Raw genomic sequence first — 25,617 nt, 5'->3', positions numbered from 1 at the left:
TAGACAGTAGACTACATCCATATGATGTATGCATTCCCTAATTGGGCTGCACTTCACATACCCACAGCCCATTTTCTATCCTTAACCCAATCGTGCGGTTATGCTGGGCCGGGTTTCGATTGGATGGACCCAATTACAATAGATGGGCTTGAAATCTTGACCCGTTTAGTAAATGGGTTGACCCATTCCCTACAACGATTGGACCAACCTAATAAACAGCCTGGATATATTGCACATGTTCCATGGACCTAGGTTTGAAATTGGTCTGAGATGTAACATATACCACGTCCCACATATCCGGCTCAATACACCCATATCTTTCATGGGCGATACTGTTACATATCGGTTATCCATACCAGTTTTAGACGATATTCAAATGGGGAGCAGATCAGCTGTTACCCGGATAACAGTAACACCCTAGTGGGGGCCCCACCTTGATGTATGTATTTTATATCCATGCTGTTTTTGCCATATCATTTTAGGGCAAAAGGAGATAAAAATCTCAGGTGGACCATTCCACAAGAAACAGTGGTCATTGAACGTCCACCACCGTTAAAAACTAACTACGGCCCACCATAATGTTGATCTGCCATCCAACCTGTTAATAAGGTCAGGTAGACCTGGATGACGGGAAAACACAAATACCAGCTTGGTCCAAAACTTTTAGAGGGGCCCAAGAAGTTTTTAGTGGTCAATGACAACTGTTTCTTGTGGTGTGTTCCACTGGAGATTTGGATCTTTTAATTTTTGGGCTCATGCCCAAACATGATCTGGAAAAACAGATGGACGGTGTGGATATACAACAAATACATTAAGGTGGGCCCAACAGTCAGGGAAACACCAGCTTCGGTGTTACCCGGGTAACACTTGATCTGCCCCCCTTCAAACATTGCCATGAACCCTCAATCCTTCTCATGCAAACATAGTTTGGCGTGGCATTCATGCATTAAACAGTCCGGCAATCCGGTGTACAAAAACCAGACATGTTGTAGACATTGTGGTTGGAGAAAGCATGATCTTGGACCATTATATTTTTGGGTGGGCAATCAAAATGCACCAATCACAATCATGGTGTGCCGTAAAGGTTGTTATAGGGCCGTAAAGGCCAAAGTAACAGTGGCAACCATTACACATTACAGGATCGTAATGGCTGCAACAGCTGTTACAGAAAAAATGACCTGTAATGGCGGTTACAGCCCCTATAACGGCCGTTACGGTTCATTACAGGGTCGATACAGGTTTTCGGGTTTTTTTTTTGCCAATAAAAAAGAGGACTGTAATAGCAGTTATGGGGGGCTGTAATGGCCATTACAGCCCATCTCATAAAGGTAACGGTGGTGGCCATTACGACCACCGTTACCATTACCGTTACAGAATACCTTGATCACAATGCATCTATGACACCTACCACAACATTGCCAAAAGACCAAAAGAAAGTATTCTATGTGAAAGGAAAGGCTAGTGTTCAATGAGAGAATGGATTGTTTAAATGGCAATGAGCTACTTTCTATCCAACTTCCAAACCAAAAATCTTGATTTGGGTTGTCTAATGAAGAATGCTCAAATCTGTGTAATCCAAAGAATTACGCAATACCCACGTCCCGGCGGGCCGCGACTGAGAAGAATATTGAGTCAGGGTAAAAAAAAGGTAGGACGAAAAAGATGTGCACCTCCAGTCAAAAGTCCTCAATGCCAGAGCTTCATGCAAAATCCACTTGGCACGGGTGGTGGCCTTTTCCTGTATATACCCTCCGAGAAGGTGTCAACCAGCTGGCCCGCAAGGCTCGCTGGGTCATCGATCAGCGTATCAACGTAAACGCTCACGATCCTCCTCTCCTGCGGAGTCGCCTGCAAGCTGAACCAAGTCAGGAACTTCACTCGGAAGTTCTTCTGGACATGCCCTTCGCATTCCAGCCATCGGATCACCTTCACGCAGTACTCGTAGTCCCTCTCCAGAGACCCGTCTCGGTTGCATGTGTCTTCGCATCTCCCAGCACTTCTCTTCTTAGACGAGCTGCCAGCCAGTGGCTCCTCTGGCTTCGCTGGCCGGCTATCGGGCTCCCCGGTTTTCATTCTGCTGCTCCTTACTGATGACCCATCTTTGCCTATATCAACTTTGCATGGAGTGACAGGAAGGACAGAGTCAGACCGTCCATATGGAACGACCTCCATTTCGTTTCCAGCAGGCGCATTTGATTCATTATCAATGCTCAGCTCCTCGAGCAATTGACCTTCTGAGGGGTGCTTGGTCTCGGATTTTGGGACATCAGATGCCTGGTTGTCGTCAGTCGAGTTTGTAGAATCTCTCTGGGACTCCGTCTGAATTGTCGAATTGGGTTCTGATCCGACTTCTCCCGTTATGTGTTCCTCATCCAAGGCTGAAACCGAGTCTCCTGCAATTTCCTCTGGGCCCATGACCTCCTTCCGGCCAAATGCTCCATGGTTTATTTCTTTGTGGACGTAGTCAACCAACTTTCCCGCATGGAGAATCTCAGATTTGTTACAATAACCAGAATAACTGCCAGGTGAATTGTTGGGGTCTTCGCATGCCGCATCATTAGATTCATCCCCCTCTGATGAAGGATTGGATGGGCCGCTGCAGTTCGTTTTTGGACTAGCTACCACCTCATTCTTCTTAAAATCTTCCATGGCACTACCCGTCCGAAACCCAACTTCCCACTTCCCCAACTCCCTTGTGTTACCACAGGAAACGACTTTGAACAAATACTCTGTTGCTGGGATCAGATCCGATACGAAAAATCTCCTGTTCGGCCTGTACAAAGTACATGTTGGCTCCGATGGATAGTCTGCACTACTAGCCTTTCTGTGCCAAAGGGTGTAACCCACAATATCTTCCGATGATGCATCGTCAGAACCCAAGACGACAGTGAGAGATGTTGAGGACACGTCCACGAAGCTGATAATGCTGGGAGACAACAAGCTAGCTTCTGCAATTTCAAACACATTGGAACGATAGATATGATTAGAGCTCTATATGATGCTCGATGAAAAGTAACGACAGACTTCTTATTTCCCCATGGACTGAGGCGGGCCGTGCCTACAGGTAAACTGAGCCATTCATCTGGTGTGTCCCCATCCTGACTGGCCATGGCCGAACATACCCCTATCTTTTGATGGGTTGTGGACTTTTTTCATTCGAAGACCCAGACGTAGTACAGGTGGGATGCATGTCTGGGTAACCTATAGGTCATGCCTGACATCTTCCCTATTAGATGATCCTATCCATTAAATGAAAATAGACCAATTCAAGCAAAGAGCCACATTTAACAGGAACTCAATAGTCAGGATCACCCAATCAGGCAGATTTTGAAGTATTGCCCATCCATCATATGACCCACCTTATGAGCAGTTTGGATGGGCTAATGGGCTAGGGAGTTCCTTTTTTTCTGTTCAAAGACACCCAATCAGGCAGATTTTGAAGTATTGCCCATCCGTCATATGACCCACCTTATGAGCAGTATGGATGGGCTAATGGGCTAGGGAGTTTATTTTTTTTTATTTTTTTTTCTGTTCAAAGACCCAGACATAGGACAGGTGGGATGCATGTTTGGGTAAACTATGGATTCTCCCCCAATATCTTCCCTATCAGATAATCCCAACCATTAAAAAGTGGACCAATTCAATCAAAGAACCACATTTTACAGGAGCTCAACCGATTATCAGGATTACCCAATTAGGTATATTTTGAAGTATCACCCATCCAATCATATGTCCCACCTTATGAGCAGTTTGGATCACCAAAAGGTGAGACCACATGTAGGGTTACACTGGGCCTCTCATGCTTGCTCAAATGAGACACATCCTCCGCAGATTACAGAAGGACCAGTCAATGTCCATATTTTAGAATAACTAGAGGTTCGAACCAACACGAACCTTGGAGATTATAACCCAGGGATGGATGGACCACACTAGAACGCATGGAGTCCAACATCTCCACTGCTAAAGCGCACAGCTTCTGAATCTCCGCGCCGGAAGAGAGCCTGTTGACAATGCCTCGTGCCATCTTTGTTGGTAAACCATCCAAAGACCCGACTTCCGCCTCGAGTTTCTTTGCTGCAGTGTCCACTACCTCATGCAGCTTTTGGAATTTTGTAGTTCCACTGAGAAGCCTATGGCTTAGGGAAACTCGATAACAAAGAACGTCGACTCGCCTGGCGTCCTTTGCGATCATCAGCTGTTTCCTCCAGCATCTGCATCAAAAGAAATAAGTAGATTTGAGCTCACCATTCTTACCTCCTGTCACAGACGAGTCTGTATGGCATGTGCAGAGGAACCAGCCACTCATCAGGCAGACAGCACAGTGCATGTGCCATGGCCTGAAAATTATGAGTGTCCAGCGATCAGGTGGGGCCACAATTGTTCATAGGATGCAGAGAGTTAGCAGATTTATTTAACCAGCAGGCCCACCTGAACTGGAATGGCCTATTTTTGGCTGGGGCACGTAAGCAATGCGGCCCACCTATGAATGGCCCAGATCTCACACAAAAATTTTAGGAGAGAAGTAGGATGCATCATCCTGCTCCCACTGGTGGCCTTCCCACTCCTCACTTCTCATATATAAGCACATCAGCTAAGAAAGAAAAGGAGAGGAATTTGATGCCATAAGAGGACATATTCTAAATTTACAACTCAGAGATGGAATAATTTTTTTTTTCTGACATACAGGATTCCATGGATGTGGAGCCATGGTTCAATGACCCCAACCGTTGACATGGTGGACCCCACTGTGAATGGATGATGTCTAAAAAATAATCCAGATTGGAATATTCTGCAGGACAATGTCCAAAAATAGACGAATATGAAAGTATACTAATGGCCCACATTCAATAGAGCACTGTCCAATCATCCAAGGGCTTCCATCTCTGAAAATTTTGACAAGTTTCCATCCAAGGTGGTCTGCATATAATTAATGGTTTAGATCACCAAACCAAGTCCTAGATCTATATAATCCTTCAAGTCAATGGTAGACCTCCCAAGCATGAAACCAAACTGATTTTCTGATACATTCATCTCATGCTTTTGTCTTTGCTCAATCACTCTCCCAAAGTTTCATAGCATGGCTCATAAGTATAATCCCATGATAGTGCAGCTCTGTATGTCTTTTATTCTTATAAATTGGTACCACGGTCTCTATTCGCCTTACAGTTCCTTTGATTTTACAATCTTGTTGAACAACTTTGTCAACCAAAATAACCCAATATCTCTCACACACTTCCGAACCTCCGTTGGTATACCATCTATGATGAGGGCCTTTCCTGTTTTCATCTTTTTCAAAGCTTCTTTCACTTCATATATCTTAATCCTATGAAAGTATTTATGGTCTCCAATGTTATTTGAGTTTATGGTTTCTTCTATCCCTATGCTCTCAGAGTGGTGGTCATTTAACAAGTTCTGAAAATACTCTCGGCAATCTTTTTGGCATTTTTATATTGTTTATAATTTTTATTGTTTCTAGCCCCTTGCTAAGCTTTGAAATATGAACAATTCTCGTGAATAACTTTTAGTATATCGTCAGTTCACCACCAAGTTTCCTTATATGATTGATTTTTCCCTCTATATACTCTTAAAACATCTTCTGCTACTTTCCTAATGCACTTCAGTCATCTCATTCCACATAACATTTACTTTCTCCTCAACATTCCACTTTCCTTCTTCCATTAATTTATTTCTGAATAACATTGTTTTGTCTCCTCTTAAATCTACCACTCAGTTTTCGGACGCCTACTAACTTCACTCCCTTTTTCCATCTCTTAATGAAATAAACATCCATAACCATTAACTTTTGTTGCACAACAGTTAGACTCTCTCTTGGTATAATCGTGCAACCCTCACATATTGATCATTTTGTTTTCCTAAGTTGAAAGAATTATATTTGGTTTGTATATGATCCACTTTTGATAGTTATTAGATATTCATCTCTCTTTTTAAGGTAAATGTTTCCTTGAGATAGATTGTATGCCATAGAGAAATCAAGGGCAAAATCCCCCATCTCATTTCTTCTCCCAAAACCATATCCTCCATGAACGCTCCGATACCCTCTACTTTCTTTTCCTACATGACCACGTAAGTCTCCTCCTAAAAATATCCTCTCTCTGTTTTGAATTCCTTGCATTAGTCTGTCCATTTCCTTCCAGAATTGTCACTTGATTCTATCATCTAACTCTACTTGCGGCATGCATGAACTAATGACATTGATTACCTGTTCTTCTAACACAAGTTTTATTAATAAAAATCCCATTGCTTACTCTCATGACATCTACAACTTTATCCTTTAAATCTTGAACTACCACTATCCCTACCCCATTTCTATTGTTGTCCTTTCCCATATACCTGAAGTTTATATTCATTAATTCTCTAGTTTTGGCTCCTTTCCACTTGGTCTCTTTAACGCAAGCTATGTTAACTCTACTTTGTTTCTGTGTATCTACTACCTTCATACTCTTTGATCTGTCAATATTCCTATATTCCATATGGCAAGATAAATTCTGTTCTCTTATATTAGCTTCTTTACTCACATATTTCCAGAATGGCGTGGGAACCCTTGAGTACTTCTACAGCAACTCTGGCGTTGTTGTGGCATGTCGCTTCCAGGGGACGCCCTAACCAACCCTTGCCCATTTCTCACCACACCCAGGTTCTGATGTTGCACGTTGCAGGGAATGTCCTAGCATGAGTTTAGAATGTCATATTGTTCAGAATTGATTGCCAATTCTAAATGATCTCAACCCTAATCCTACTCAAAACCGGGTTACATACTCTCTATACTAAAAATACCAATGAAAGCGACCACAAGGGCATATCAAGGTGATAGGGGCAGGCCCGCTCTAATACAACCTACCAGTCTAGAAACAACCTCATTCCTTAATCTTTGAAAAGAAATCTCTTGCCTTAAAAAAGGCAAACAGTACAGATTGAAATTGACTATATGATAGCAAGGACCTCAACTATTACAAGGACCTCAAATATAAAATAGGCACAATACCATTCAGATGCAATCCAGCTACAACACGAACTGGGGTGATAATTTATGAAATAGAGAAGACAAGTGCCGACTTCCTATAAAAGCGATATCTGATCAGTTGAGCGAAAGTGAAACCATGTAGATGCACAAGATGAAAGCTTCATTAACAATTTCAACAGCTTGTCAATATGGATGCTTCTATCAAAATATGGGAAGCCATCCCAACCTAGACTTGCCGGATGACGTAAATGTGCTAGTCCCTCTCCCACACCAAGGAACTCACTGCTAGCTTATATGGCTTCAAATGATTCCAAGAGAAGCTTGTCTGCATGTAGGTGTGGCGAGCTAGTTGAAGAAACGAATAAATCATGCAAACTTTATATGTATTAATTTCCATATTGTTAAGCTTTTAGAGCAGATGGAATATTGTACACAGCATAAGACCAAGACCGTAAAAAAAGGTCAACCAATGGATAGGGAAAAAGGCTGGTCACAAACAACAATTGATAGATCATCTATACAAAGGAAAAAGGGAAACAAAATATCACCAAAATTTTAAACCTAATATCTACCAGAAATAATGGAAAACCTCATGAAACAATCACACGAGTTCGGGTGAATAAAAGAGCACGAGTTACGGCCATGTGTAACTTGAGTGAGAAAAAGAAACCTTGACAAACCAAATGGTCCTCTACACAAGTAAACCTTCTTTTCCCACGTTATTCTTCTTTTGCTCTTCAATACTAGCCAAACAAACATACATGGCCAATGATCTACCCCCTCTTTTGACCCATTCTATGCTCTCCAAGGGAACCACAATGGCACAGATTACCCATAGAAGAATACTTCAAATTTGACTTTTACTTCATTTGATTTACATGTGGTTAGAAATATGAAATTGGGTTCATATAGTTATATTTGAGTTGAAGTAGGTATACTAAATTTAGGGAGCCTTTGTGTACAACTAATTCACATGAATTTGAATCATATTTCATTTTTGTGGGGAGCTAAACAAAAAATAATGCAAGGAATGACCCATGTGATGTAAACTAATGTAGGGGTATTTTCAAATCGAGCTCAAGTGGGATGTCCTGTGTGAAGTAGGGGCACACTCGGGGTGGGTGGCCCGTGTGAGGTGAGACCCATGTGAAGTGGGGCCCACGAGAGGGGTTCGGCCGAGGGGCTTACTTGGACTATGAAATAAAGGAATTGATTCGCCACGCTCTATCAATTCGAGCTTTTAGAGCAAGTGATTAGTTGTCCTACGTCAAAAGTAGTATCGAAGTGGGAGGTCTCGTGTTTGAGACTCCTCAGCGAGGGTGATTAATGCAAGGGCATTTTCACACCAGACTCGAGTAGGGTGGCCTGTGTGAAGCAGGAGCATACTCGGGGTGGGCGACCCGTATGAGGTGGGTGACTTGTGTGAGGCAAGACCCATGTAAAGTGGGGCCCATGAGGGGAGTTCGGTCGAGTTCCTAACTTGGGCTATGAGATAAAGGGATTGGTTCGCCACGCTCTATTAGTTTGAGCTTTTAAAGCAAGTGGTTAGTTGTCCTGCGTCATACACCGTTAGGCCCATAGAATCAATCTCTATCGACTAGGGAAAAGGAATAAAAATAAAGAAGAGCTGACTGCATTGTAATAGTATACATGTGTAAGGCTTCGAAATGAACATGAGGATTACACATCAAAATTCAAGTCACCAGACTATAGGGAGGCACTGTCACAGGGTTTTGAATCTTTTAATGTAGTGCGGTTAGAGCCGGGCGGCGAGTCGAGTCGAACCGAGTTAGGGCTGACTTGACTCGATCCGGTTTTGAAATAGGCTTGACCCGAACTCGATCCGACTCGAGATCGAGTCCAACATGCCTAACTCAATGCGAGTTCGGTCTGGCCTGGACTGATCCGGACCGAGTCTGATCTGGTCAAAAGTACCGAGTCGGGTCGAGTTGACATCGAGTCTGATTGAGAGATGAGGGAGTGGAGAGGAGAGAGAGGAGGAGGAGGAGGGTGATGGTGGTGGGTGGTTGCCGAGCGTGGAAGAGGAGGAGGATGAGGGAGGGAGTGGAAAGGAGAGAGAGGACAAGGAGGAGGAGGAGGAGGAGGGTGATGGTGGTGGGTGGTTGCTAGGCTTGAGGGAGGGAGGGAGTGGAAAGGAGAGAGAGGAGGAGGGTGATGGTGGTGGGTGATTGTCGGGCTCGAAAGAGGAGGATGAGGGAGTGGAGAGGAGAGAGAGGAGGAGGAAGGTGATGGTGGTGGGTGGTTACTAGGCTTGCAAGAGGAGGATGATGGAGGGAGAGAGAGTTTGGGATCGAGTCGGGGTAGGGTGCGGTGGGTAGGGTTAGAGAGTCGGGTTGAGTCGAGTCTAACCGGATCGAGTTTCGAGTCGAGTTACTGGGTAACTCGAACTCGACTCGGTTCAGACCGACTCACCTATTCGGTTCGGGTCGAGTCGGATCTAAACGGGTCAGACAAGTCGAGTTGGCCGGATCGAGTCGGATTGTGCCCACCTCTGAGTGCAGTCGTACTGCTGAAGCTAGGTTACAAGTACGGCCTTCAATGGGCTAGGCTCATGGCGTGCTATAAAGGCCGTTACGAGGCCGTAAAAGCCGTTATGTAAAGGTAACGGTGGCAATCGTTACACGTTACGGTGTCATAACGGCTATAACAGTCGTTATGGAAAACAATGACCCATAATTGCCATTAACGGCATGTTACATTCCCTATAAAGGCAATAATAGCCCCGTAATGGTCTATTACGGGACATATATAGGTTTTTCATACTTTTTAATCAATATTACAGAGCAGACACAAGTTTTTTGGGGTTTTTTCAATAAATAAAAAAGAGAGTCCGTAACGGTCATTACGGGGCCGTAACAGCCGTTGTGCCCCGTACCGTAAAGGTAACGATGGTGGCCGTTACGGTCACCGTTACCGTTACGAAACACCTTGGCTAGGCTAGTCTGATGGCTCTTTGACCAAGCCCACCACAAGTTGGGTTTGAGTCTCATTTTTAGGCCCATGGGCTGGGCTTGGACTTGATTTTAGGCTTAAAAAATAGATGGGCTTTGTCCCTCCTGTCCTCCATCTCCCTGCATCTCCATGAATGGACTTTCTTTGTCCCCTATTTCATGGTGAAAAAATCTAACTGACAATCAGAGGACATAAGCTGGTACATAAACTTCTTCCACCTCTCCATAGAATAATACCATATCTTTTATGCCTGAAGTTTCCACCTTAATCAAGTTTGTGCCTCTTAACTTTCCAACCCATGCAACTACTCAATCATTGCTTTCTCCTTCCCCCATTCATTTTCTGCTGGTTGAACCTCCCTATTCCTTTCCCACATTCGCTGCCACATCTCTGAACTATTCTCTTTCTTCAACTTGAGAAGTAAAGGCCTTAAGTACTTCATGTGACTCCAGTCTCCCTACTCATCTTCGATTTCTTGTCCAAACCTAACTTTATTAACAACAATTTTTATTTCCCTAAAAAATACTTCTTTTTCCCCACTCAAATAGTGAGTTTTGCCTCCTCTAATGATCCAGAGCTCACAAACGCAAAGCCCCTACTCTTCCCTGCTATATGTGCCACTCTCTAGTCTCTGATTAAACTGGCCTCTCTGAACAAGCTGCGCAACTCCAGCTCTATAAACACATCCAGCAAGTTGGACATGAAAAGAGACACTCATTTTCCTCACACTTCTCCTTCTTTCCTCTCTCACCATCCACCATATTGAGTTTCTAATAGTTGCATGCCCCAACTAAAAAATAAAAAGAGTGAGAAATTAAAACGAGAGAGAGAGAGAGAGAGAGAGAGAGAGAGAGGCTCTTATATCATCTTACAATAATATATTATAGTATTATATTTTAATAGTTACACACAGTGTTCATAGTATTAGTATTGTTACATGTATCGTTGGCTAGGGATACGGAAACGTGTATTGATATCACGAATATTATCGCTAATACCTAGATATGTATCATTAATGGAGGGAATCATTGGGAAAACACGGGGAAAGTGGTGGAATTTCTCATGAAACTTTAGGATAAGCTAAAATACACATTTTTTAATCAAATAATGCAAAAAAGAGACATGCATAATGAGTTTTCCTTTAATGATGACTTGAAAAGCATGTAATGCTAACTTAGGGAAACATTGGAGAAACATGGGAAAATCGGTGGAATTTCTTGATGATGCTTCAACAAACATTAAAATACACATTTTGGTGCAGCTAGCTGATGGGAAGGATCTGTCCAAGCATAGGCGCCTTCAATCTAAGCACGAGAATTCAAACACATAGAAGAGAACAATTCTAAAAATTTGATTCAATTCAAAGGTGCCCTAATACTACTCATCTATGGCCCTTATATAAGCTTTGAAACGTACATATAAGGAAAACTCATAATGTCATTGACAACCACTGACTTATTACAAATATGAAAAATAAATAAAAGGAATTTCACTGATGGATTATTCATGGCTAGCTTATTGATTTTGCTAGATAACTATCTAAATAGGAGGCTTAGGCCTCCTACTAATGAGCCAACTGTTGGGCTTGGGCTTAATGGGCCTGGGCCTAGCCCATGGATCATGGGCCTAAATTAGTCTGCATCAGTCATCCCCCGCTTGAAAGAATTTGACTCTGGCAAGTTAATGGTTTGATATTGCTCATAAAGGTCAGCATTCACCCGTGAAGTCCAAAACTTCAACCTGTAATTTCTGGTAAAATCATCTTTCTTGGGCATCTCTATCATGGTGTCAGGGGCCCTCTCTGTAAAGAATCGTTGCATGAAGTCATAAACAAACTCCCGAGGACCCATACCATTTTGATTCACCGAAGGTTTTAGTTGGAACCCTTGTTGTGGATTTGGATCACCATCAGAATCTTTGATAGGATCAAGCTGCTCACCATGTTGTTCTCCACGTAGTTGGTTAACAGAGGTTTCCAAGATGGCTACCCTGTTGAATAGCTCGATGATGCAATTGTCTTGTTGTTGATCAGTAAGCCTCCATTGATAGACGTTACCACTACGGGTTAGCATCGTGACGTCGGAAAGTAATGGACAGAATATATGGTGGTTTCTAGTTTAGAACAAAAGATTGCTAATGGGTTGAGATTCTAGACTCTAATGGATTAAAATAGGCTGACTAGGGTTGTTAATGGTTGTAATGGGGACTGGATTTGGACCGGAATATGGCTTTGTTTTTCAATGGGATGGAATCAGCCATGAGCTGCTAGTGTTTGTAATGGGGACTGGATTTGGGGTTTGGACTGGAATCGGCCAGCCATCCATCCTACCAACCAACCATCCATGCATGCATGCATTCCATCCAAATCCATCCATGCATGCATACATTCCATCCAAATCCATCCATGCATGCATGCATATACATGCATACATGTTGGGAGAAAGATCACCATCAATTTCTGAAAATCACATCTCACCATTTTAGATATCAAAATCTAGACTCCCCAGCATCATGGCTAACCTGCTAATGTGAATCAGATGATGATGACGGATTTCTTGGGAGTCCATCTTGAAAGGATTTGGTTCCATGGCTCACTGCACCTGTCCACTCCATCTTGCCTTAAGATGTCATCCTCTAGTCAGGTGGTAAAAAGCAACCCATATACTTCATCAAATAATGGTGATGGTGCATTTTCCATGGCAGATGATGAATGAGCATTGAAAGGATGATCACATTAAAACTTAAACGAACTCTGAAGGTGTCATCAAAAGTGGCTCCAATTTCAGTTCTCCTTCCTTCTCGAACAACAGTGGCAGTGTATTCCTTCTGGCAGTTTGAACAATAAGTTGCTTACATTTGGGGAAAGTTTAAAATGACCTTAATATTGGTTTATTTCAGATAAACACCCCTATGATCATAACAATAGGACATTTGCCTCAAAACTCTTAGGACCCATATGGATGACACCTATAAATTAGTAAGGCTCTGGGGAAATCCTTAACAGTATCCCATTTTCTCAAATGATTTCCCAAGAAAACAAAGTATTTTCTTTTTTCGTGCAAAAACAATTTGGTGAGGCAGGAATTTTATACCAACCACCACACGTGCCAATCTACGCATGAGGGAGTGGTCCAGACATTAGGTAGATCATAATGGGATCTTCTTCAAACTTAAAAATCGGGCCCGTCCACTCTTCAAGGGGCCACAAATGTCCCTCAAATCTAAACTGCAAGAGACACATATGCTGAATCTTGACAAGTGCCCACACACTTTTCGGCGTGCTCCCCTTTAGTTGGTTCTAAAATGAGTTGGGATTATTTTCGTCTGTTATTCAGAGTACACCTAAATGTTTTTAGTAAAATCATCTTTCACTAAATGCCAAGACTCCATTATGGAAAGAATGATAGAAATGCCCCTATAACAAGATCACTTTCAATTTATCCCATTGACAACTAGTTATTGGGAGAAACTTTTTTTTTTAATTCTTTCTATAGTGATTCACGACGACCATGGGTTACCCCATATGGCCCAAATGTGCATATTTTCTAATGATTTGAACCATCCATCCTGTTGCTACTGCCATGAGGGTCATGATACAATAATCAAGCATGAAAGGATGAGCCTGACCATGGCATGGATCAAGCTCTCGGAACTTTTTTTTCTTTGAAGGATAACAGCATTAAAACTGAACTGAGGGAGGTAAAGCGAGTTCCCAAAAAAAATGCGAGGACGTACAGACCTTGCTTCAGAAAGAGGGGCAACTCTTGGAACTTCTTCATAGCTCTTCTGCAGGGGTATCCATGGTAAGGGAAAAGAAGAAGAAGAACCAAGCCCCAAAATACAAAATCCAAAAAATCAAGATGGGGTTTCTACAGAGATGGAGACTTATGGATCTGCTTGTGTTTTCCCCTTTTTTCCTGTTGAAAGCTATGAATTTCAAAGTCCTTTACTTTCTACATATGTTTTATTCAATATATGATGGATGCTTTGGTGAAGTCAATTTTTTCTTGATCTTGATTGTAACTCTAAATCTCATCTGTATTTGGGAGATCTGAGGGGCATGATTGAACTACATTGACCATGAGCTGCACTGCAAAGTCCTTTAATTTCTACATTTTTCATTCAATCCGTGCTGATTCGGTGGACTATTTTTTTTCCTGATTTAGAACGTAATTCTGAATCTCATCGTTATTTGGGAGAATTGAGGGGCATGATTGGCCCACGTCAGCCATGGGCGGCACTTGTAAATAAATGAAAGTGTGAATATACCATGTAAAGGAATTGTAGGGTCCTGCTCATCAGCAAACAGTATGTTTACTAGCACATGGTTGATGGGGAAAATGGTTTGAGGATCCAAACCTTTGATCTGATGAGACACCACTGGCATGGGTACAATTTAGTGATCTAAAACCCTTGATCTGATGAGACACCACTCGCATGGCCACAATTTAGTGATCCAAAACCCTTGATCTGATGAGAAAGAGTTGAAGGGATTGCCTAAAAAATCATCTAGATTGGAAGATCCTGACCTTTCACTCCATGACCCATAGAAAAACATCTATGGAGAAGAGCCACATTCAGAGGAAAATAGTTCAATGATCAAAGGTTCACTCTCACATTAGAGAGGGGTTTTTATTGGGGACATTTCCCTAAATATTTAAGGATTCTTTTTTTCAAAGGTCGCTTACTACAAACATAATGAGGTCATTTGGATGATGACAAGTGAAAGTCATTCCAACTCATTTTACGACTGAACTAAATTAAAAACACCACAATCATGCCAGTGCTTATCCAGATTTGGTGTAATGGCCATCCAACAGTTCAGATTTGAAGGCCTTTTCTGGCCCATTTGAAGAGTGGATGACCCTGGATTTTTTAGTCCAAGGATTGTCCTGTTGTGACCTACCTAATGGATGGTATGGATTGCTCTCGAGAATGATAGGTTGGCACCTGAGAGGATTGGTGGAAAATACCGTGCCAATTTGTTTCATGCAAAAGAGAAAATACACGGTTTCCAACAAAATCATTTTAGGGACATTGTCAGGGAATTCTGCATAAATGAGTCCAACTCATTTCCATGGAATTTATTTTTCTAAAATACCACCAATTTTTTTTTGTTATTTTTCATCTTTTCCTTTACCTTGGATGCTTCAAGATTATGGGTTGACATGACATATATCTATAGTTACTCACAACATCTATAAATTACAGTGTTCCCCCCATTGTTTGAAGTATCCCTGATATTATCTGTATCTCCAGCTCGGCAATATCGATAACACTAGTAGTATCAGAAATTCCAAGTATTGGCGATGTATCGCTAAGTATCGCCCATGTTCAATATCACCGATCTATTGCTAATGTTTTTGGCTGTGTAAATTCCAGGTGTCACTTGTATTGCCAATGTATTGATATTGCCAAAAATCCATTTATTAAAAAATTTCCATTTCAATTTTTTTATGGGTGCATGGTTGTATATGGTGTTTAATTTTTTGACGATAATATCACATTATTATTGTTATTGCAACATTGGCGATATCAAGACCACAACCTTTCATTTCCTTTCTAGTTGTTGATGATTTATCAGCGAAATTCATATGTTGTCGATATTCTGAAATATTGATGGAAGGTTGGATGGGATGGATGGGATTGTTGGGCTGATTTCTTACGACAACACATGCTTTTAGGCCCCTATTAAATAGAAACTTATTATGTATGCATTCTTTTTGCAGTTTCTTAATTCCTAAATATGCAAATGTGTGTATTTTAGCATTCACTGAAAAATTCCACCATTTTCCCCATGTTTCCCTGCATTTCTGGTTATCATTGGCGATATTATCAACGATATCGATATTGTTTCCATATCCCCAACCAGCGAAACTTATAGCGATACCGATACTTTGAACATTGGTTCCTCCACATAGGTCCAAGACTTTACAAATGAACCACGACGACCAATGTGGATTTAACATCAAAAGGAAAATCTTCTGAGCTTCTTGTTTGCTAAAACTGCATGTTAACGGGCTTGAGTTTTAGAAGAGCAAAAGAACATTATATTGATGAAAGATTGTCTTTTGAAATCTATTTATGTGTTGCTAGGGCAATGGGCCTTCCTTTTGTAATAAATATTCCTTCTGTTTTGTGGAGAAATTCGAAAGCTAGAGTGGCTGACCATAGATTCAGATAATGAAAGATTTTTCTTAAACCCCTAGATGCTACGTATAGTCGATGGAGGATACTCCAAGAAGTTTATGCAGTATTGAAAAGTTTAGCTTGCATTTACATGTATTATACATCAATTTTTTATGATTAGAGGTGCTAATTGCCAGTCTTTCAACATCTCTCAAAAGAAAAAAGAAAAAGAAAAAGAAAAAAAGGCACTCCTTCAGTGAGATCTTCTCATGCCCTCTTAAGGGATTTCCCGAACTACTGCAAAAGGTAGGATGCATGAGATGCATCCCATGGGCTCTCAAAGTCAAACCATTTACAATGCTTGCAATGAAGGATTGTTATATAAGTGAAAATGTACAAGCATGGAAATATTCCTTTGTTGTGAATAAAAGAAACAGCTTCTCTACTAGGTGCCTAGTTCAATCTTATATCCCAAGGAAGGGGTATCTAGACCATGCTTATGTGTGGATCATCCTATCAAATCAATTAACTCAATGGATCCTTTGTACTAGTCTTATTGCTAGATAAAATCTTCATTACCATTAAAAAAAATACAAGGACAACCACAAGTGATTTTTTTTTTTCCTTTTGTAAATACTGTGATCAGCTTGTGAAAATGAGTCAATGGTCAAAATCTTCATGTAATGCAGTCACCCTAGTCAGCTTTTGGCAATTTCCTTCCATACATCCCTGTAGGATTTGAGAGAAGCAATTCTGCTCACGCATTACGGATATTGAAGATGCTCATATGGTACAACGCCTTGTGGACACTAGCAAATCAAATAATACTGAAATTTTGGAGAGTAGAAAGAGCTCCATCTTCATAGTTCTATTTACGTGGCACTTAACGTTCTTGGTAATGCTAATTGCCATAGTGGAGAACGACATCTTATTAAATTCATTCTGTTGATCTCTCCTTTTTATTCAGATACATTTGGCAAGTCTCCTCTGCTTTCCATGCTCAACGAGTGATCCAACAGCCTGCATATCCAGAAATGCCTCAACTTCCACGAAAATGCCTGTTTTGTTGGATGGCAGACATGCATTTTGGCATTTGGTGGTGCATTGGGGAGGAGGAGAATGCTTTGAAAGATAGCCATGACCAAAACTTCATTAGTTCATTTACTAGCATGTTCATTAGTTGAGCAAAAGAGGTCTCCAACATTGCTAATGGAGTAATAAGAGGAGTCTCCACGCCTTTCAGCTACTTCAAATGAGATTCTACATGTGTTTGGAGATGTCGGGCATTAGGAAGATTTAGCACACTCTAGAGAAAGACTGACTTGGGGGAGAATGAGTCAGCTGAAAATTGTACCTATTTACCTAATTAAGAAAGAAATTAGAATGAAGTCCAGAGCTTTGTTGCTTGAGACGTGAAGACACTTTTTTTTCATGTGACATCCATAATACTATAATTCCATTCATAGAAAATTTATATTTTACCACAAACTTGTTCCATGCCTAGTTCTCAACTTTAACTGTGGCTTGCTACATGGTCATCTCCCAAAGTCGTCATCGTCTCATCAACGCCCCAAAGGAATTAGGACTGAACGGATTCTCTTTCACAAAGAGAATTATCAGCAGTGAAGTGTATGCTCAGCTGAGATAACATCTTTGTACTCTGTGAATCCTATCTCTGGTGCTAGTAACTAATAACAAAATAATAAGGGAAAAAAAATCTTCACCTAAGCAAACATAGTGATTTGCTTATATCTTCCAGCCTTGGAGGCTGTTGTAAGAATCCATTTTCTCATATTTGCTTGAAAAGGTGGATTCACAGATTATTTGTTGCAAAGGCATTTTCTTTGTGCAGCCTATGAAAGAACTAGGAGATTTAAAGTGGCTGGTTTTATTATAACACCCAAAATAAAAAATAAAATTAAAATAATCCTAAGTGCAAGGTACCACCGTAAAAAATAATGATATGCTTTACAAGCTCTCGAGAAAGATAAAAACCAAATCAAAAGACCACATCTAAAGACTCATTTATCTTGGATCATATCCTGCTGACTGCATGCTGAAATAAGCTACTCCGTTCCCCCATTTTTCACCGATCCTTCCACCCCAAATACTTTATATCCAGTCCCGCATCAAAATGGATGATTAAAACATAAAATCAAAAGCACTTCATACTATAGAAAGCTCCAAAATTTGAGAACAACAACTGTCAAAGCAACATAATTGCAAATAAAAGAATATAGTATCACAGTGATAGATTTCTCATGTAGAATGCAAACTATAAGGATAAAAGATCAAATCTTTGGAATAAAATAGAATAGTGACATCATGGGAAAGAAACAAAAGAGCATGTAAGAGGATTTACCCAAGCAAGTCATTCACTTTTCTGCAAGATATGCAATAGAACCTCCCGTCCAATCTTGCATGGTGTACGTTCTTTGAAATGCCAGCTCTTTCATGCTTAAGAGCACATTCAAGGTGACACGACATGCCGCACGAATCGCCATCATTGGGAGGCTCTGAGTTGCAAACCAACCAAAGACTAGGATCCTTGTTATCATCGTATTTGAAACAGATGCAGCACGAGCACCTCTTGCAAAACAGGTCTTCCGAGTGTACGGCTGCTCTGCAAGCTACGTTTAGACAATAAATCATAGTGTCAAAATCCCCATCACCATTGCTACTTGCAAAATGGTTTGTCCCGATGGCCACTCGGGATGGGTGGTCTGTCTTTCTCTGTCTTTTGGAAGAGGTTTGGGTGTTTGCTGGTGAAGGGTGTGATGCAGAGTCTTCGCCATCGGTATGGCTCCCAGACTTCCTCTCAGAAACAATTCGTAGAAGATGCTCTATCATTTTATACTTTGTTAGGCCGGTATATTTCCTCTCTTTTCCCATCTCTGCACACAGGATCTGTAAAAGCTCCCGGCGACTCCATGTTTGTAGCATTTCAGGGGCACCTTGTGACCATTTGGATATTTCATACACAAGCTCTCTCTTTTCGTCCATACTCAATTTACTGCATTTGGTTGGGTCAAGCACAAATCCTGGAGTAACAGAATACAATTACTTGATGCAAAAGGAATTCATAACATGATAAAAGATCAGACTGTGTATATTGCACTCACATAATGCAATAAAGGACAGCTTCCATATAAAAGATGGAGAATGAAAATGAAAAAAGAAGAGAGAGAGAGAGAGAGAGAGAGAGAGAGAGAGAGAGAGGAAAAAAGGAAAAAAGACAGAAAAGATATGGCCAAATGAACCATGTCCCAACACCATCATCATCATCTGAGCCTTATCCCAACACCTTCATCATCATCTAAATCTTATCCCAACACCATGCCCCATCAAAATTTAGTAAAGTCATAGCATTACATGGCATCTCTACTTTGGAAAGGGATGAATACCTATTTTGTCACTCATATCTTTTTAATCTAAAATTTTTTTAATCTCACAAAAAAAAAAAAGAAAAAAAAAAGCACTTGGATTCTTAAAAATATCCATTAAAAGGGCAGCTTTTCCCATTTGTTTCATTCCATCTGCTTGAAACAGTACAGACTGGGCTAATCCCATCCTGATTTGGCCTGGCACTGCTAGCATGCAAATGGGCCCTTATTTTTGGACAATATAGAACCGCCACGCCAATCAAATGCAACTCCATTTTATCATCCTTGAAACCATAAGATCAAACAAACCTGAAGTCCTTTATCAAATAGGATTCGAGCAAAATAATGAATCGTTTTCCACCAAATTCAAATCTAATCATAGGATAGATGATGTAAATTATGCAATTTTACAACGCTAGTGCTACCATCGCATGCCTGAAAGTGTCTCAAAAGCCTTAGAATCCGACACCGCTCCATCTATTCAAACACACTACACTAAACACAAGAAGTATGGATTCGAGCAAAAGAATGAATCGTTTTCCACCAAATTCAAATCTAATAATAGGATAGATGTTGTAAATTATGCAAATTTACAATGCTAGTGCTACCAACACATTCCTGAAAGTGTCTTAAAAGCCTTAGAATCCGACACTGCCCAATCTACTCAAACACACTTCACTCCCCACACGAAGTATAGATTGAAGCATCCAACATTTTAAAGGAATCAGAAACAACAAAACCCAAAAAAGTGAGATAGAGAGAACAAAATGCAATAACAATCGTATGTCTATCAAGCCACATTGGGCATAAAAATGACCAAATGGGTTTCTTTTCTATGATTGTTGAAGTACATTTGTCATACTCAATACCAATATAAAGTTTAAAAAATAAAATAAAATAATTGAAGAACCATACTTCTGAATAACAAACAGCTTACTTTCAATTAATAACAAAAAAAAAAAGAAGAAAAGAAGCAAAACAACAGTGATATTCTCGCATACGTCTCATTTAAAGATTTTTTTCTTTTTCTAAATTGCAAAGACATCAAGGTCATCACTTAGATTATTTATTTATTTATTTATTTTTTTACTTCATTTATGCAACGTCTCATATATAAAATAATAATAATAATAATTTAAAAGAGCAAAGACGCAGAAACTACCTAAAATTCTTCACTTCATCATATGCAATGAAACGCAATAGAAACAAATTTAGCATGCCATCTTATAATACACCAAAGCCTCCATCTTTAAAACCAACACACCAAAAAACCCAAAAAAAAGAAAAAAAAAAAGAAATCATAAATCCTCAAAACCAACATGCATCTCAAACAAAATCATAAGAGGAAAAAAAAAAGATTCAAGAGAGAGAGAGGAGGGGAAATCCAAAAAAAATCATTAAAAATCTCACGTAAAAGAAAAAAACACAAATTTTCAGATACCCAAATCAAGAAAACATTCATAAATCCCTCAAAGAAATAAAATAAAATAAAATAAAACAAATCAACATATTCCTACAAAACCCAAATCAGAAAAAATAAAAATAAAAAGCTGAGAGAGAGAGACTGACCAGCAAAAGGAGGAGAATCCATAGTTGAAAATTGCCACCCCACCTCTTTCACACCACATTACCTCCCACGATCACACCCTTTCTTTCCCCTGCAATACGTTTTTTTAAAAAAAATTACAAAAATACCAAAACAAAAGGAATGAAAAAAACAAGGAAGAAATCATGTGCATGTATGTATATAAAACAAACATACACATGCATACACATACATACATAGATACATGCATGCACGCACATCACAGAGACAGAAAGAGAGAGACAAGGGCGAAGAAGGAAGGCTCGAATCTGTGGCCCAAGCAAGGAATCCATGGTCGAGACGGAGTCTTCTTTGTGGGCTTTCACGACCCTTTTGGTCCCTTTTCGCTCGGTTATGATACGGTAGATCTGCAATAATGTACACCCATCTCTCCACGGTACACGTGGAAGGATGATGAGTCAATCAGATCCATCCATCTAGTTTCCCATACTTTGGATGAGAACTTTTATGAAATATACATTGATAAGATGATTAAGGTTTCTGATCTTTATTTCTCAATTCTACGGTAGAAGATAAAAGTTGGGAAATTGTAGAAAAGTGACGGACTGGATTATTTAATAGATACGGTTCTTTTTGTATAAGACATGGATGGTGAGGTCCCAGTAGATGAACGGACTCGATTGATACTTAATCATGCCACGTGTTCTGAGGGGAGATGGATCTACCGTTCTCCGGCTCTTCCGGGATCTACCATATCGTGTTCCCTTTCTTTCAGGGTCTTAAAATAAGAGGTTGCTGCGCCTACACGCGCGTGCGAGGAATCCCGTCAGCACGCCTCTTGAGTAGGCAGCAGGACATGATTTTGAGATCCAAGCCATCCATCAGTTGTGTCCCACTGTTGAGATTCTGATTATTTAAAATTAAGTGAATCCACTAATTTAATAGGCCGTGATTTTTTGGCAAATGAATGGCTAAAAAAAACTTTGATAATTTCTTTTTGGGCATCCATTCGTTTCATAAATATTATAAAAAAATAAATACAAACACTGTAAAGGGTTGGATTTTTGTCAATGGCATGTAGATTGTGGGCTCTGTATGATGTACGGCTTGGATTTTTTACATGTATACTTAACGTGCAGATTTCTGTGCGCGTAGCTTAATAAAGCTGCTTAATAGAGAAAGCCCGGCGTGAATGTCGTATATAAAAAAGAGCGGCCCATAAATAGTGACCGTAAAAAGAGAAGCTCATAAATAGCGCCACTCTGGTGTGCGTTTTGCACGTTTTCTCATTAAACTGTGGCGATTTATACGGGAGGATGGAATATATTAAAAATGTAAAATTATTAGATAATCTTGACCGTCTGATTTGGCCGTTGGGCTAATCTATTTGATGGATACTTTTTGGACGGTTGGAATTGTCTGGTTATTTAGGGGAGCGGATTAGGTGCGGCCAGGCCTCAGCCACGACGGTGCGCCCTTACTGTGGGGTCCACCTTGATCTATATGTTCTATATCCACACCGTCCATCCGTTTTTCCAGATCATTTTCGGGCATGATCCTAAAAATGAGGCAGATCCAAATCTCCGGTGAACTATGACATTGGAAACAGTGGAAATTGACCATTAACAGCTTATAATGGGTTACAGAAGTTTTGGATCAAGCTGATTTTTTTTTTTTCTTTCTGTTCATCGAGGTTTATGTGACCTTATCAACAGGTTGGATGGTAAATAAACATTAGGGTGGGCCATAGGACGTTTTTAATGTTGGAACGTTTAATCACCTTTTCCAGTAGCATGGTACATCTGAGATTTGAATCTTCTTCATTTTGGACTCATGCCTAAAATCATCTAGAAAAACGAAGGGACGGCGTGGATATAGAGTACATGCATCAAGGTGGGCCCACGTTGGGCGCGGATTGGATACTGGCAAGGTCAGTAGCCAAATCGCTACTGAAGTGACGTCACCAAGCTCTGTGGACCCCACCATGATGTATGTGTTGTATCCATACCGTTCAACCATTTGTAGAGATCATTTTATGGCATTACGAAGATAATGAGATAGATCTAAAGTTCAAGTGGACCTCACCATAAAAAATAGTGGGGACCGTGACATCCACCATTCAAAACTTCTTAGAAGCCACAATAGTTTCCGACGAAGCTGATATTTTTGTTTTCACTTCATCTATCTCTATGTTAACTTATGAATAGGATGGATCTCAAAAATACATCACTGTGGGCCCTATAAATGTTCCAATCGGTAGGTGGGATGGCTCCAACGGTTTTCTGTGGTGGGTCCACTTGAACTTTAGATCTATCGTATTCTCTTCGTAATGTCATAAAACGATCTCTAAAAATGGTTGGACGGTGTGGATACAACACATGCATCATGGTGGGGTCCACAGAGACTGGTGACGTCACTTCAGTAGTAAGTTGGCTACTGACCTTGTCAGTATCCAATCCGCGCCTCCCCACGGTACGGCTGCAGCATCTTGGGTGAGGCCGGTGCCGCACCTAATCCGCTTCCCGCCCTAGGGGGAACCGCGCCACTTTGGGCGTGCGTTCTTCATAATCTGTTAACCTGTGGCAACTCATCCCATGCCTGTGGCTTTGCATCTATTTCAATCCAAACCGTCCAAGTCACAGGCTTGGTTGTAGATGAATTTATGGAGCAAAAACCGATGATCACGTGGATGGCATTATAAAAGAAAGCTTGCATACGGCGTAGTTACAATATTATGGTGTGGTCCACCTGAGTTTCGGTATAGCATGAATTTTGAAAAATACCTTCTTCTTAACGAGAAGATTTTTATGAATGGATTGGATGGAAAATCCCGGTGGGGCTCATAAACAATTATCGCGTGGTGTTCGCTACCTGAATTTTGGAATTTGGATGGACCCAATTGTCAGTTTCAAGGTAAACACGAGGCAGCGCAACTGATAGACGGCGTGGATCTCGTGCAAGTTCTCCCCCGTGCAGTGTTGGTTAGTTGTAGGTAGCCCCACATTTATCCCGTTGGATTAGAACCATCATAACTGACATTTTTATTCTCAGTCACTCATTTTTTATGGCCACCAATAGACGGTCATGATTGTCCGATCACTATGATTTCAATCTAGATTACCCTTGGACAGTCTGGATCGACCCGCGTGGGATGAGTTACCAGCACACATGGTGGATCCCTGACTGGGGGCCCCTTGATTAATATTCCTTACATCCACGCCGTCCATCCATTTTAACAGTTCATTTTTAAGGCATGATGCAAAAAATGAAGCAGATCTAAATCTCAGGTAGACCATACTACGGGAAGCAGTGGTGATTTATCATTAAAAACTTCTCGTGGGCCACAAAATTTTTGGATCAACCTGATATTTGTATGTTACCTTCATCCATAACTTTTTAACATTATCAACAGGTTGGATGGAAAATAAACATTCCGGTAGTTCCCGAGAAGCTTTTAATAATGGCTATTCAATCACCACTATTTCCTTTGGTGTGGTCCAAGTAAGATTTTAATATAATTTATTTTTGAAAATACACAATAAAATGATCTTTAAAAACGTATGGACGGCGTGGATATAAGGAAAATACATCAATGTGGGCCCTACATTCAGGGATACACCGAAGCGGTATCCGTAACTGGACGTTAACAAAAATATATAAAATCAGGTGACGAAAGGGCGCAAAAGTGCTGCATGTCATGCAAGAAAAAGAAAAGGCAAAAGAGTAAAACTCTGATGCTCTGACAGAGAGTGATAGATGATGCTCACGCACTTACAAATTAATTTAAATTACATAACAGAAATTCAATTTATACCGTCCAAATCATGGTTCCTAGTCTAGATGCACCATAAACTAAAATTTAAGGTTATTCGATTATCTGACCATTGGATTGGAGAACATTTATTGGACGGTCAATAATGTAAAATTACAAATGGTCCTCTTTCTACAAACAAGTGCCCAAGAATCAGAGGCTAGGATTCTTCACGAACTTGATTTCGGGACCGTAACTCAGAGACAGCTAATGCATGCCACGTGTAATATTTATGGGTGCATGTGTATCAAGGTCATACGACTTATGTAGTATCAAATAACTCCCCGTGGTGAAAAGGAGCCGTTTGGATACGCCGCATGATTTGTCTGCGGTTGGTGGCTCCATACGTAATTATACTGTTCCCCATGCGTAAGTCAGCGTATTTGTATCTCCGCATTGTTTGATGTTTGGTGGTACCCTGACCGGACGTGGTATGGCTGGTGACCCAGTACCAGATACCTGGTGTCAAAACTCTGCGGGCCCATGATGTATGTGTTTTATATAGGCCGTTCGCTCATTTTGCTAGCTCATTTTAGGGCATGATTTAACGCTTGCCATTGAAAACTTCTAGAAGGCATGGTACCGTTTATTTACCATCCAACCTGTTCATAAGGTCACGTAACCCTAAATGAAAGAAATACACAAATATAAGCTTGATTTAAAACTTCAACAGCTACTAAGAAGATTTTAATAGCCACAGTTCAATTCCCCACATGAAACTTTGAATTTCCATCTCTTTATTTGGCTCGTACCTGAAATGAGTGGAAAAAAAAATGGACAAAAAGTAGAGGTG

The 25,617-nt window shown here is 40.6% G+C and overlaps 1 protein-coding gene across 4 annotated transcripts; it reads right to left on the bottom strand.

Moving 5' to 3' along the window:
* Positions 1-1,424: 1,424 nt before the first annotated feature.
* On the bottom strand, positions 1,425-21,386 carry LOC131217179 (VIN3-like protein 2). 4 transcript variants are annotated; one of them, XM_058211976.1, is made up of 5 exons: positions 21,250-21,386; positions 21,037-21,125; positions 18,447-19,125; positions 3,895-4,211; positions 1,425-2,948 (listed from the first exon to the last, which is right to left on the bottom strand). In XM_058211976.1, the coding sequence occupies exons 2-5, from the start codon at positions 21,056-21,058 to the stop codon at positions 1,687-1,689; spliced, it is 2,280 nt and encodes a 759-aa protein (XP_058067959.1). In that variant the 5' UTR covers positions 21,059-21,125; positions 21,250-21,386; the 3' UTR covers positions 1,425-1,686. The 4 variants fall into 4 exon arrangements, with proteins under 4 accessions (XP_058067959.1, XP_058067960.1, XP_058067961.1 ...); XM_058211977.1 differs by having other exon boundaries at positions 21,297-21,362; XM_058211978.1 differs by having other exon boundaries at positions 21,272-21,319.
* Positions 21,387-25,617: the final 4,231 nt, after the last annotated feature.

Source organism: Magnolia sinica, chromosome 10 (genome assembly GCF_029962835.1).
Source record: "Magnolia sinica isolate HGM2019 chromosome 10, MsV1, whole genome shotgun sequence".
NCBI classification, from domain to species: Eukaryota; Viridiplantae; Streptophyta; class Magnoliopsida; order Magnoliales; family Magnoliaceae; genus Magnolia; species Magnolia sinica.
Note: the sequence above shows the minus strand (reverse complement) of the source record. Positions and strands in the feature narration are given on the sequence as shown.